The sequence below is a fragment of the Syngnathus typhle genome, linkage group LG14, assembly GCF_033458585.1.
Source record: "Syngnathus typhle isolate RoL2023-S1 ecotype Sweden linkage group LG14, RoL_Styp_1.0, whole genome shotgun sequence".
NCBI classification, from domain to species: domain Eukaryota; kingdom Metazoa; phylum Chordata; class Actinopteri; order Syngnathiformes; family Syngnathidae; genus Syngnathus; species Syngnathus typhle.
The window spans coordinates 8,636,919-8,651,652 of NC_083751.1; the positions used below are offsets into that span (position 1 = coordinate 8,636,919).

Genomic DNA, 14,734 nt, shown 5'->3' on the forward strand with positions numbered 1-14,734 from the left:
AGTCGCAGTGAATAAGTTTCTCCACGAGATGGCAAGTTTATGCCTTGCAACTGTACCTCAGTACAGTACATAATCACATGTGCAAGACTTAACTTTTTCGCTCATTGAAAAATCTTTTTAATGTGGCTTACGTTATTAATTTAAATATTGTTTATGAATTGTAAAACCTGCAACTATTCTGACGTCTGTGAAAAGGTGGGGCTCTTACATTGTTGGTTTCTTGCTAAAGGGGGAAAAAGAAAACAAGTTTTGAGGGGGGAAATTAAAAATTACACAAGAGTTTTCGCAACATTTGATTTATTTTCAACAATAGCAAAGTCATCTCACAGAGACTACTTTGAATTACACAGAATGCAAATAAATATATATAGAGAGAGCCATAGTATAATTAAGGATTTTAACAATTGTTACAAAACTTTGAATAGTGCAAAACCACACAAACTCTGCCCTCATCAGGATTTTGGCTCGAGGACCGTGGATGTGTGCGTGTGCTACCCCTGGTGGGAAACTGACAGTACTGCGTGTGTCTAATGCAGCAAACGTAACTCGTGATGCAGTGGATCTGGTCTTTGCTGTGGAAAGGAGCACCTCCACAACAAAGTGTGAGCTGTAGCGTGGATATATGCATCATCAGGCAGGTGGGAGAGGCTCTTACATAGAAATAATCAAGTCAAGCAATAAAGTCAAATTACTAAAGTGGCGAGCTCTCTCTCTCTCAAAGGGTCTGTGGAGAAGCACCCAAGTCAAGACATAGAGCCCAGTGACAAGCACTAGACTTTGAAATGACAAAGGAATATCTACCTGGTGGGTCATGCCCACCAGCCCTGAGTGAATACACTTTGAAACAAACAAAAGAACTTAACACCGCCAGACAAACACCTGAAAAGACAACTTTTCGCCATTTCTACTCAATCCAGTGTCTTGGATTGTGACAGGCACAACGCATTTGGTAAAGTGCACTCGCTTCTTTCAACTTACATATTTACTTTCGAACACATTTTCTTTGATTTTAAAAACAGCACATCGGAATAAAAGACATTTTTGCCATGCATAATACTCATTTGTTATAGTTTGAAATTTTGTGGCGCTATTCTTTGTTACTATTGAAATTTGGACCTTATCAACAATTGCGGTTTTGAGTTGTCCTGCACTTAGGGAAGGGACAACTTGTAGTCAGTCAGTTCCCCTACATGCAGACCCCCAATAACCATTAGCAATACATGATTGGTGTATCTAAAAAAAAAAAAAAAAAAAAAAAACCAAAACGAAATTTAACTCAAAATGTTGAGATGCTACTCTGTCCAAAAACTTCTGCTGACAACACATTCAAACATGTTGTCCAACTTTGCTGACAACCTCCGAGCATTGATCAATAAATTTGTTAAATCACGTCAAAGAAGATGAAGACACAGAGAAACACGAGAGGTGACCACTGTGGGCTGATCATCATCATCTCAGCCCACAGCAGGTTAGGAGGAGAAGACATTCAAAAGAGAGGTACCCACATTTACAATAAGACAGACACGTTCCTCCAAAGACAGGAGGAAAGGCGAACGCCATGGGGAAAGACGCGCACATCTTTGGCTAGCGGCAGCGCAACGTCTGCGGTGCCGAGGTGCGCACAACAGCTGGCTAATGCTGACGGGTATAGCCCTGTTCAGTCTGAAGGAGTGCAAGAAGAGGTGGAACAGTCGCTCGCACGTCCTCCAAGCTTTGGTCCACACAGCAAGACACGCTGCAACCAGGCAGGATGTACATGCGTTTTGGCTCGGCTCTGTGTGACTCAAGTGGTGGCATCTTTTTCTTTTGTTTGTTTTGTTTTAAACTACTGCAAGCTTAGCCCTTCAAGTTAAAAAGTTGTCTCAGAAATTGCACAGTTTGGCCAACTTTCTCTTGACGTGTCGTGTCTTGGGTGCACGTTCCGAGCACGTGAAGAGTCTTCAGCAGGAAGCGATCCTCCAAGTCACAAGTCAGTCATTCTCCCTCTCCTTCGGTCGCTGAGTGTTATGTGTCTTGGCGGTACCTAAAGAAGAGGAAAAATAGAGTGAGGCACACCAAGATGTAAGCGAACAAGCATGAGTGTAGGGCAGAAGACTTTCTAGAATGCTCCTTTACTTTATGTCATTGTGAACTTGCCTTGCAGGTAGGAAACCACCCACTCATTTCCTCATAGAAGTGTCACTTGTCATAACAAGACTCCTAATAACTTTTTTCTCCCCCATTGAGGAGCAATTTTGCTAATGAGGAGAAACTTTCTAATTCTGAGGAGCATTTCTTTGCTGATTATTACCAGTGACCTGAAGCAATAAAACTATGACAAGATAACATGAGAATTGAATACAAGGCTGAAGCTAACAAATATTTTACTGGTTGACTTTCCTACTTAAAATGCTCACACGAGATAAACATCTCTTAGCCGTAATGTATTTATCCGAGATGCAATGTGAATTATGACTTGCAAAATGCAATTGGAATCTGCTCATTATGCCGAGCCCAGCATCAAATTTACATTTCGAGAGCATTTTATATTTTAATGTGATGCCCAAGTTGTAGTGTTAACCATTGCTCAATTCATTTCATTCGTGCTTGGCATGGACAACGACTTACCCGCTCTGTAGGGTGAACTCTGGCAATGCACCAAGTGACGTCAGCTGTTCCTCAAGGGCCACAATACGCAAGCCAATGTAGCCCGAAGACAGCAACAGCACCACTACCCTGAGGAGCGGAGACAAGTTGAAACAAACATCACACCCATTTATGTGGGCATAATAATAACTTGAAATGTTGTGAGGAAAACACAACATTTGATCAACCGTTTGCAGTGACTTAATACTATACAAACATAAGAGCTTCGACGAATAGATACTAAAAGGAAAACCTTTTGCAGGAGGAGTGTGAAGCAGATTTAGTTTATCGCAAGAAGACAGCATTGACGCAAGGAGTGAAGACAAAGCGACTTACAGTATCAAGTAGATAAAGAGCAGCGTGTTGAGGGTGCTGGCCTCTCTCTGAACCAGCAGAGACTTGGCCTTCTCCGGCACATTCCAAACCCACCAGCCACCTGCAGCTGCGGGGGGAAGCAAACATGCAAGGACGACATTAATGTCAATGTCACGTTGGCAAGCAGCATCTAAATTTGGCTTTCCGGTATCATTTATTTAAGAGCGTTCAAAAGCAGGACACATAAAGCGGTGCACTCGAAAACACTGCGTTTTAACATTCTAACAGTTAACCAAGCATATTGTGGGATTTTTTTTTTTGATACCTGAAACAGGCAGATTGTCCTCTGGAGAGGAGCTGTTACTCTGTGGCTCACGCAGGCTCTTGAAAGAAAAATCTTTTTCATTGGGTAGTGCAGACTCTGCAGACAAAGAGAAAGAGACATCAATGACTTGGTTCACACTACCTGCCCAAATTGATCAGGTTACAGATTGCTTGCCCTCCTACTTTTTCACGCTTCTTTGTCAAGTCTAGTAATTTGATTTGAGGCTTAACTATGGTTGCCTCAGCTATGTCCCTTTCACTTGTCAAGTCTAGTAATTTGATTTGAGGCTAAACTATGGTTGCCTCAGCTATGTCCCTTTCACTTCGTCCAACAAGGAAGAGTAGTTTGTTGCTACTTGCTAAATGCTTACAAGCCAAGTGCCAAAATTAATATATTTGCTTATTTTACTAGAAACATTTTCACAGACTTATCCCGCACTAATCAAAAGTCAACAATTGTGTGATAAGTGTGGATTGAATAGATCTTAAAGAATAACTAAGCGTTATTTTTAATTGTCATGGGGAACTAACAAATTATAGATGTGTGTTTTTGCCAAAGTATTTTTATTCAATGTGAATAGAAAAAACATTATCCAAAGTGTTAACCTCTCACCTTTGTTTGTGCTGTCCAGAGGTTGGTCCTGTAACGACTGCGACTCGGACCCGTTGAGGTCAAAGCTGCCATCCAGACTGGACAGGCTGGAGTTCTGTCACGATGGGACACAGAGACAACAATGAGTTTATCCAGCAGCACACAGCTGTTGACATGAAGTTTTTGTGCATGACGGAGAAGACATGACTGAATTAAAATGATCTCCAGTGGTTTCAATACACACCCAGCAGCAGCAGAAAGCAAAAACAACAGTACGACTTGCTTACCACCAGTTTGTTCTTGTCATAGCTGTGCTCTGCAGAAGAGATGACTGGACTACTGTTGGCACTGCGGTCCTGTAAACGGAACACACACACTTATGATGACGGTACTGCACAAACTTGCTAGTCTGTAAGACTGCCCTTTTTCTTTTCTTTCTAAATTGTCTTGTATCTTGCATCACACTGCGTTATTTATCTCCAGTTTGATTAACTTGCAAGCATACTGCCGTCCTTGACCACTCACCTCAACTTGAGGACAGACAGAGCGCAGCAGCTGATAACAAGCTTCTCGGTTCCGTAACGAGACAAACAGGAACTGAAAGACATCAGGGAACAGGACAGACAGAACATGAGCTACTAGCAGACGTGATTAGAAGCTCCGTTGGTCTGAAGAGGAGAACTCACCTTTTCGCCATCTGTGGTTCGGACTGACAAGGCATTTGGTACAAGCAAAGCAGTGTTCTGCTTTTTGACAATATGAATGCAGGAGACGGGGATCACTACCTGGAATGGTGGCAACGGGAAAGTCGGATTAAAGAACAAGAAAAATACAAATCTGTCCCGAAAAGTTTAGGTAGGCTATTGTAATTTTGATTTTGCAACCGGCTGCCTGCTTACCTTGGTGTCCTTGAGCAGAACAGAGGAATGGAAGCAGGCATGGCTGTTAGTAATGTATAGTCGACCATGGTAGGGCACTTCTTTTTGCAGGGCACAGATGTATGCTGGGGAAAAAAAAAAAAAAAAAGTGGTACATTTCAGCATTCTAATACAGAGCTGAGTCAAGTCTCTTGATTCACATTTACCTACCATGTATTAAGTCTTCATTTTCTGGAATGTCTGGAAACAACTTGTGGAATGTTGCATTGTGCTTTATGAAACTCTACAAGATAGAAGAAAAAATAATCAGTCATTATGTAAAGAAAAGGGCGACCATATATTCTTCGACCCATCTTTTTCTCATCGCATTTAAACATCAGATCAAGCTATAAACTCAATTATCTATTGCCAACTCTAAAATTACAGAGAGACCGGTGTTTATAATTACACACTACAAGTTTAATGAGTTCCACAGACTTCAGTAAATGAATTGTGCAAGAAATGTTTTGCGGTTTATTTAAGGTGATCACAGAGTGAATTGTAGGTCTCAGCTTGTGCGGCATTCCAAGTGTGACTGTTGTGTTTGCACATGCCTCCCAACAACAGAGAGGCACAGCTCCTCCTAATATTACAACAGCACACTTCAAAAAAGGCAAGGTGGACTTACGCTTTGTGTGCCGCTGGCCTTAGTCCTTTCGAACCCTCTGCATTCAACGTCCAAAGTTTGCGACCTAAAAATACAGTATAGTTGTTTAGAAACCAGAAATGTACTGTTAGCCGCGACACTATTTGACATTTTCTCATGTTTATGTAGACAACCTCATTATGTATGATATCATGAGGGCAACCCACACACACACATTTAAATCATGTGAGCCTGAACAGCGCAATTATGTGTGTCACAACCCGACCCAACTGCTTCAAGTCTTGTGATGCATGTTCAAGTTATTGTGACGCCACACACGTCACATTCTGCATGTGATTTAAGGCATTCTACTTTCTCAAAAATGTTTTATTGGATGTAGCTCTGACTGAAATTCTTACCTGATGGATAACTGTCTGCTGAGGGTTTTGTGTTGCTCCTGGAGCTCCAGCTGAGCGGTCTCCAGACTCAACACCTTCTTGGCCTCTACTTTTTTGATGCCGTCTTTGCTCAAAGTGCTCCTGCTCTTCTTAACTTTGGCTGGCACTCCACCACCACCGCTCTCTACAGGGTAGCTGCTGGATATAGAAAAAGACAAATTTGATATACGAGAATCCATTTGATATGCACGAACCAACACATTTTTTTTTTGTACAGTAAATAAATCACCCATTAACAGAATCTACAATCTCTTGTATGCTCGACCATTAATTCACAACCAATGTTGTTGTTACTTTCCTCTTGTGAGACGTCATTCTATTGCATCAAGGTAATGCGGTGTTTATTGTGAAAGGTGAAGTGTAAAATCTTTGCAAAATTTCACCTACGGAAATAGGCTGCGCAAATGGCGATTATGACGGCACAGTTGTTTTTGGGAAAGTACAGGTGAGAACTGAGCTTGAGCCACAAAGCCTCTCCAAAAACTGCAAGTGTAATTCATTAACCTGTATTCTATCCTTAAAGCGCGAATGTAGAAAACCAACACCTGTTTTTTTTTAATTAAATTTTACACATGTCCTTTTTTGGGCTAGCTGGGAACAAAACAACAACTGACTGACATGTACAAGTCTTTGCAATGCTAAAATAGAGTCCTAATTAAAATCAACAAATGGTGCACAATCATTAGGTGAGAGGGGGGGGGGGGGGGGGGGATCATCCACCTTACCTGGAAAACTTAATCCTTTTTGATGAACGAAAACTCATATACCTGCTGACAGTTGGCATTTCCCTTACTTGCGGGGGGGAAAAAAGGCTCAAATCTATCCTAAAATATATCTGGCTTCAAAGAAAAGCTAGATTTTCACTCAATTTAATTGTAATCCTTGCAGCGGGGAAGAAACAGTCTTCATTGTGCTATGTTTTGTATGAATGCCCTGAAAGAGGAAGCCACTACCGTATGTGCTTGTGGTGGTGTGACACTCCGTAAGAGTGACGTCAAATCTAACCACTCCCCCCCCGAAGCCAAACAAGCTTGAAATAAAGCAGCAGAGCACACATACCAGAGCACAAAGTGCACTTTTCCAAATGGACACACAAACTATTTTTGAACTTTTCACTTACAAATGTCAATATGTTGTTCTTCTTTTGAAAAAGCAAATGTAAAGTGGATGCAAAAAAAAAATAAACTGCCCAAACTGGCCAGTCAAGTTATAATTAACTAGGAGTGGTGCCGCATGATTATATTACATTTGAAGATCAGCATTCGGACAATCCTACAAAGGAGCCAGCACGCAAATTATCATACAATTAAAATGAATATTTGTCCACCACTTTTGCAGGTGAGAATGTGCTCTGCCAAGCATCACGTTCCGCATCTGGAGCAAAGTTCAAGGGAAGATGAGCAATGGAGCCTTAGTGGGAAGCAGACCATGTCATTATGCATTAACCATTCGAGTGAACCTGGGAGTGGTGAGCTAATTCTAGTTCTATCTTGAAGGCATGTCTATGACACATGTTTCAGCAGCTGACAGAACCTCTCAATGTTGTGATGAGCCGAAAAAAAATAAGGTGGATGCCCCACCCCCTACCACCAGGTCCGCAGACAAACATACAGACATTATTTTTCTGTCAGCTCTATTTCCTCTTGACATGAGGTTGAACTAAAATGGCTAATAGAGACAGTAGTCAAAGAGCATCCAAACGGGTTTGGAAAGGAGAGGATGTTAACCGGATCCACAAAAAAGGGAATTTTTGCGTCGCACTTTCTGACACCTCCTGACTTCATTACATTGAATTAGCAAAGAGCATTTGGTTTGCAAATATGCAAATCACATACAGAGGAACAATTTACATGACAAGAAACTAAGAAAAGTGAGAGTGTCATTTTCCTCATCTATTTACCCCCAATAAGGAAAAATAAACATTTATTTTCCACAAGACTACAAAAATGGTACAACTAGTTTGTCAGACTACAGACCACAAAAAATGTATGTGTGCGGAAGTTTTACTTGAGGAGAACCACATTCTACACTTTACAATTGATCCGTTGAGCTCACTGAAATACTGCTAAACATCAAATGGAAATCTTTTTTGAAGCTTTAACAACTGCAGCCCAACAGTAGTCTAACAAAATAAAACACGTCCCCAGGCATGCTTTTAAAAAACATTAAGCATCCGCCACGTCAAGATTCACATAGACATAGGGACTTGGTGATTTTTCAGTCTTACCTTTCTAAAACCTCTGCAGCACCATTACAAGCAACACGTCTCCGTATCGTTGCTTCGCTTCTATCCATGTCTGCAACACTAGGGAGACCTTTTGCACTTAGACACATCGACTGACTAATGTAATGGGAGTAAAGGTCTTTTCCTTTTTTTTCTTCCTTCCTTCTGAAGCAACACCCAAGAAGTAACACAAGCAAAGAGGCTGAAATGCAAAGTAGAGAGAGACAAAAAAAAAAAAAAAACAAGAGGTGGTTGGGGTCCAGGCCAAATAACACAATGAGCTTCGTCTTTTCTAGTGGCCAGAGACTGTGTTGTTATGGAAATGGTTATAGCAGTAGGTGGTAAATGATGGGGGGTGTTAACAAAACCTTTTGGTGGGTAATGTACTTTTAAATTGGTCCTCAATTGACCCAATTAAAGAGGAAGTTGATTTAAACTAATTTAGTACAATAGAAATGCCAATTAGGGAAGCTTGGAAAATCCAGTAAATTAAAACAAAAACAAAAATTCAAAGAAAAAATAAATAAATTGCGAGATTACCATCTTCTGGAGAAAAACGTTTTGTGAAAATGAGAAAAGTAGAGCAAAACCATAAAGTACCCACTTTTGGTTTCAACTCTGTGATTACACCATGGCTATGAGAAACTATGAAAATTAAAGGCAACTACAATATTATTCTGGGTTACAGCGACCAGGATCGATGTTGAATTTACAGACGTCCAGTGTTGATATACAATTTGGGCTTTCTGCACATGCACATGTTCAACGTAAATATAAAATACATTTAGCATTAGATCATAAATGGGCACTTGGACATGCCAGCCAGCCTAAGTGTTTGAGCTTTAACAGAGCAGACAGGAAGGGCAGGGAAGTCGGCTACTTGCTAAGGACAAAAAAAAAAAAATGCAGTTGGTGGCAGCCTGCCAGCCTGTAGAATGCAGTGTGTGTTGGTGTGCAAGTTTGGGTCTGTGTGCATGCATTACCAGCAGTCAATGTGTGTTTGTGAGAAAGTCATGCGGCCCGGTGCACGCAGTGCCTCACATCATTTCCTGTATGTGGACTCTTCAAATCTTCCCAGTAAGTGCACACATGAGCAAAAAGGTATGCCAGGGCTATTCAATTATGAATTCAAATCAAGAAATGTAGACACACGGTGTCAAACACATGATGATGGTGTTCTCTGTGTATTGTTTTTTTTTAATGCTGAAATTCAGCCAACCACTTTTTCAAGAATAAAGGAGTGGTCATTAGCCCTGCCTTGACAGAGGCAACACAAGACTTCAGATATGACCAGCTGATTTGTGGGAAACTCAAACAATCCTGCCAACTTGATCCAACCTTCTTCACAAGCCTGGAGCACATCCCTCGATTGAAGTTCGGCACTGACCGCAGGAATCAAGCATGCGGTTTTTTTTCATCCTTTTTTGTTCCATTTAGAAGCCACCATGAGATCTGAATGGCAATATTATTATTACAAGAGAATCAAACTCTTTCACTCTGCCTGCATAACACCACGTAGCACCTGTGACACGACTCATGAGATCAAGACCAATTTCTTAGAAAACAAGCCCACTGATACGTAACTCCCCCCCCCCATGAAGTTTCTGTAGAGGATCACTGTGCATATGCACTTATCAACGTGACATGTGACTGCAAGACTTAACCAGGTGATTTACAAATGTTTTAGTCTTTTTGGTCTGCCAAGAATATAGAGGAATACATAGTGACGCCAATCTGACCCACATATCGTGAGATGGATGAAGTCATGATTGCTCAGCATGAGGGACAGGAGATCAGACCCATTTGGTCAGTTTGGTCGTCACTTACTGAACCAGTCACTGATTTAGTTCCTTTATGATCACACAGCGATACATTTCATTTAAACATGCCAAAACGATCATTGACTACTTGCACGTATTTTACCATCGTCACTTTCTACGTTTACAAAAACAGCCGTGGGGTCAAGGCTAATGAATTACTGTGCACACACACGTTGCAGAAATAATCCATAGTGTAGATTAAAAAAAAAAAAATCGATCGCGTTAGCATCCGAAATGCGCAACTTGTGACACGTATGACCCTTCATTTAAAGGTCTTAGCATCTTCCGACCCCAGGTTGGCTAACTGGCTAGCATGGAAGCAGTATTTGTATCTACGACTCTTCCACGTTGCAAATTTATGGCAATTGAAAATATCGATCCCCATTCTATCAGACTCCTTCTTTGAAACAGGGAGATTTGCAGGCATCAATGAAATGACAATGGTTGCATCTGTTCTATGGATGATGCTCACCGGCTGTAGCTAGCATTCGTTCCCCTTACCTCTCTTTCATGTAGTGCTTGATTCTGACAATGGCCTTCTCGTCGATCTTCCGAATGAAGGTTTTCAAGCGTTCTCTCTTGTTTTCGAGCATTCTTCACCCGCTGCCAGTGGTGGTCAGTTCGTGAGGATACGGAGTGCCACGCCAAGGCTCACAGCTCTTGTTTAGGATTCTGCCTTGGCCCCCCCTTGACTCATCCACTGCTGCTGCTTAGGATAATGCCCTTAAATCGGACCAAGTCCACGAACCAATGAGCATCGAGAGAGGCTGCTTAAAAATGGTCATGTCAGACCAACCATCCAATCAGATTGGACTAGTGGGTTTGGACAGACCGCCCATCACCTTATACGGAGAATGGGCGTCCTCATTTATTGACATCTGGAACGCGCTGTATTATTATGGAAAGTCAAGGACCCGTGTAATCAATAATTTACTCAAGGCGTTAGCTTTACACGTGTATACACTAGCACGTGAATAAAGAACTGTTTGATGGAACCTGCAATAAACTGTTAATATTTTTTTGTCTGTTTTCTGGCACTCGATCGTTTTCAGACCCCACCACGTAAAAAAAAAAAGATATTCTGATCAACAGTATTGGACTAAAGTCCATCCATCCATTTTCTGAACCGCCTAGTCCCCACGGGGGTCGCGGGCGTGCCGGACCCTAACCCAGCCGTCATCGGGCAGCAGGTGGGGGACACCCTGAACCGGTTGCCAGCCAATCGCAGGGCACACAGAGACAAACAACCATTTGCACTCACTCTCATACCTAGGGACAATTTGGAGTCTTCAATCGGCCTACCAAGCATGTTTTTGGGATGTGGGAGGAAACCGGAGTGCCCGCAGAAAACCCACGCGGGCCCGGGGAGAACATGCAAACTCCACACAGGGAGGGCCGGAGGTAGCCTCAAACCCGCACCCTCCTAACTGTGAGGCGGACGTGCTACCCAGTGCCCCACCGAGCCGCCCTATTTCTAAAATTTACTTTTTCAAATGTAAATAGAGTAGATCAAATACTAAGACCCTAGTAAGTTTGACATTGAATATCTAAACAGCATAAACAGTAAGGAAATGTGTTTGTGGTTGATTCTTTCTTTGTTGTCACAATACCTTTATTGAAATTAAGCATATGCCATTGGAAAGCTTTCTTATGAAATCACCACCCAATTTAGTTAGATGTGGGATGACAAATTTGCCAAATGTTCTCTGCTAATGTAAACAGCTTACTTTGTTGTTGTCCTTTACTCTTCTACTGGATGAAGATTCAATGAAACAAGACATTTTGGCAGTTTAAATTTAACAATTTAGTTGATTTAACAATCAACTAGCCACAACAGCTAGTCTGCACCTTATCCTCAAATTGGTCGCTTAACTGGATTTATGTTGACTTAATAGCCAATCACGAGACGTCAACAATTTGTGGACTAACACTTGGTTCAAAACTTGGCAAATGTGCGGTTTGCAGTGGCAACTGGTAGTTTTTATTTACTGGTGCGTCAACAAAATTATTTCATGCTAACTTTAGGGGATTGTAAATAGTTGGAAATTCGTTCTATAATTTTATTACATTACCTTGACAATAAATAATGCATTGACAGATAACATGTATGAGCTCTCTAAAGCCCAAATTTTGCAATTAAAGAAACAACAAATCATCAGCACCATTGAATGCATTCATAACTTTTTAATACTTTTTTTTTGCCTGGCTTCGAGCTTTATGGAGACTCATTTATTTGTTCTTGCACAGATGCACTCACTTTTAAATCAAAACCAATTTCCCTACTCCCTACTTTGTTACAATCATAATGTATTGTGTTGCAAAATGATGATAATAATCGGTATACTCCAGAAGCTGATATGTTGTTTTATTGCTTATCTGACCTTTTCGGGATTGAACTGTAGCAAACAATTGGCTTCGTTCACTGATAGAGTAAATACTTGAGCAAGATTTTATATTTGTGGCTGACCTTAACACTAGAACACCTTAGATACCTTTCACACCAAAATTACCAAGGACATTGCTTTGGTAGTACATTAGTGTTCTATTGACACAGAAACTAAACATTTATGTAAGGCACACTGATGACAAGGTCGAAGTAACTGCATTCCATCTACACTGTTGGTGGCACAGGTAAAAGATGTGAGTCGTCGAAAGCCAATAATGTTACTTGGAGGAAACAATGTTGAGTAAAACCAAAATGTATCACCGGGCATGAATAAAGTAATTAAATAAGACATATATTCTAAAATGAGCACTGTTAGAAATGATTAAATCGATAATGCATGTTTTTTTTTGTTATCTGCAGTAAATATAATAAAATGCTGAAGTATAATGCAAGATTGGACAACAGACACACATTTTAGGATTTGGAGTTATTTGTTAGGTTTACAGAATAAGAATCTGAAATCAGTGGCCAGGACATACCAAAGCTATCAAAAAAATAATGATCTGATTGACGATACCAGTCTGCAAATCAAGTAAAGCACATATCTAAAACATCTTGTCAGTTCACTGAGCTGAGGGACCACTACAGTGTACATCAGAATCTCTCAGTGTATCAATATGTAACATTTTGACAAAAATAAAAACCTGCTTCATTTTTCATACAACGCAACTTTCGTTAGGATGTTTTACTTCACTGCAGACCTTGGTAATGTAGTCTATCTTGAAGTAGTTTACTTAGGGTGGAGCACACGCGGTGGGGCAGCTATGCAGGTCAGGAACAGAAGAGACAGTGTCGCATAAAAGTAAATTAATTGTTGTTTGTGACGCTAGGTTTTGCACTGTATAGTTTTTCAGCTACATGTAGTTAATGCAGGCATGATCATGCAAATATCACAATACGTTTGACAAGAACGTTACACATCAAAGTAGACATCAAATAAAATACGAAAATACCCCGCAAATACCAAAGAAAGTTTCCAAACAACACTGTGAGGAAGGATTCCATGCAGCATATTGTTTGTGCTAAAGAAAGAAGTTCAGGGAAAATGGCCATGCAAATAGCAAATATCGGGAAATGTGCCACATGACATGTTTTGCAAATATTTACACTGAGTCACAAAACTGGAATTATTACAGTGGAGAGAGTCAACATTTAAAAAGAAAAACAAAACAGCTTACACTGGCGCTCAAGCTCAATGAAAGAAATGTGTAAACGGTTTTAAATGCAAAAACAAACACATTTTGAATTTTTACTATTTCATTGTTATTGAACAATGTTATGAGCCAAGGAAGAATCCAATAACCGGAATACGTTTGCTGAATTTCAGAGATAAATACCCCTAATATATTCAAGCGCCTTTTGGACAAGTTACAATGTTTGCTAACAAACACTTAGGCAGTAGTGAACTAAGGTTATCATTAAATACATCGTAGCTCACTAGAATGAACATGATAATTATTACTAAACAGTTAAGATTTAACAGTCTTTGGTTGAAATAGGATAGATTAACAGTAAATCATTTAAAGTTTTTTTCGTGACCGAAATCAAGCACGTGGAGTAGGTGTACATTTGGGGATTGTTATAATGTAATTTGGATTTGGCATGCAACGATTGCCTTTCTAGTTGTTGTTTTTTTCTTCTCTTTTTTTCTCTGATATTCAGATCTCATCTTTCTGGATGTCTATTTTCAGACATCCGTGGTGATGGAACAATGTGATTATGAATTGTCCACATCACTCTTTAAGTTGCACTTAAATCTGGCTTGACACAAATAAAAAGGATGACAGATTGTTTCCTGTATGGCCAGTTATAAAGTTGGAAAAACAACCACTTCATTATCTAAGTTGCCAGCGACAAAATCTATGTTTTCTGCGACAAGAGAGATAAACACGTTATCAATTAATTCTGCATGAACAAACGTGTCAATTGCTTTACTTCCATGACTGTCTTATCTGTTGGGAGGTTTGAGGACCTCCCCCCTTGCTATCGGGTGTTAAACATGCTTAGCCATGCCGACCTTGGGAATCATGGCATCACTTTAGCCTGATAAAAAAAAAACAAAAAAAACAGGCCATGATGCACATACTGCACATTTTGTACGAAGCCAAATAGAAAGCCATAACAATGGTGGAAGAAGTAATTATGAGCAGCATCAACTTACAAAATAATGGGGAAAATAATTCAGCATTCACTGGGAGGTCACAGGCAGAGAATGTCAATTTAAAAAAAGGAAGCGATTCCAAAAAATGGGTGTTGTTTTGGGTAGTCATGAGAGTCTGTATACTGTTCTGAAATAATAGCCTTCTACCATTCACTTCTCAGTGCAAATAAACTGACATTTCATACCAATCAAACTTTGTGGATGTGTATTTCTTGCAATTTCCAATATAATTGAGCATTGTTGCTTTCCTGTGCCATTCTCATGGT

At 40.4% G+C, this 14,734-nt stretch overlaps 1 protein-coding gene across 5 annotated transcripts; it reads right to left on the reverse strand.

The window, feature by feature from the left end:
* Positions 1 to 280: 280 nt before the first annotated feature.
* On the reverse strand, positions 281 to 10,579 carry si:zfos-943e10.1 (GRAM domain-containing protein 2B). 5 transcript variants are annotated; one of them, XM_061297799.1, is made up of 13 exons: positions 10,363 to 10,579; positions 5,779 to 5,952; positions 5,402 to 5,465; positions 4,945 to 5,017; positions 4,756 to 4,859; positions 4,543 to 4,641; positions 4,382 to 4,453; positions 4,144 to 4,212; positions 3,878 to 3,971; positions 3,266 to 3,361; positions 2,962 to 3,067; positions 2,608 to 2,715; positions 281 to 2,023 (listed from the first exon to the last, which is right to left on the reverse strand). In XM_061297799.1, exons 1-13 carry the CDS (start codon positions 10,452 to 10,454, stop codon positions 2,005 to 2,007), a joined length of 1,170 nt encoding a protein of 389 aa, XP_061153783.1. In that variant the 5' UTR covers positions 10,455 to 10,579; the 3' UTR covers positions 281 to 2,004. The 5 variants fall into 5 exon arrangements, with proteins under 5 accessions (XP_061153783.1, XP_061153782.1, XP_061153781.1 ...); XM_061297798.1 differs by having other exon boundaries at positions 5,779 to 5,955; positions 10,363 to 10,578; XM_061297797.1 differs by lacking the exon at positions 10,363 to 10,579 and adding an exon at positions 8,045 to 8,170 and having other exon boundaries at positions 5,779 to 5,955.
* Positions 10,580 to 14,734: the final 4,155 nt, after the last annotated feature.

Bases quoted from the DNA above. Each gene is read 5' to 3' on its own strand.
- si:zfos-943e10.1 (XM_061297797.1), bottom strand. From the start codon at position 8,151: ATGTGTCTAAGTGCAAAAGGTCTCCCTAGTGTTGCAGACATGGATAGA. The intron at 5,018-5,401 runs GTAAGTCCACCT...TCTATCTTGTAG, and splicing joins AGGCCAGCGGCACACAAAGC to AGTTTCATAAAGCACAATGC. The intron at 4,454-4,542 runs GTGAGTTCTCCT...GATGTCTTTCAG, and splicing joins GAACCACAGATGGCGAAAAG to TTCCTGTTTGTCTCGTTACG.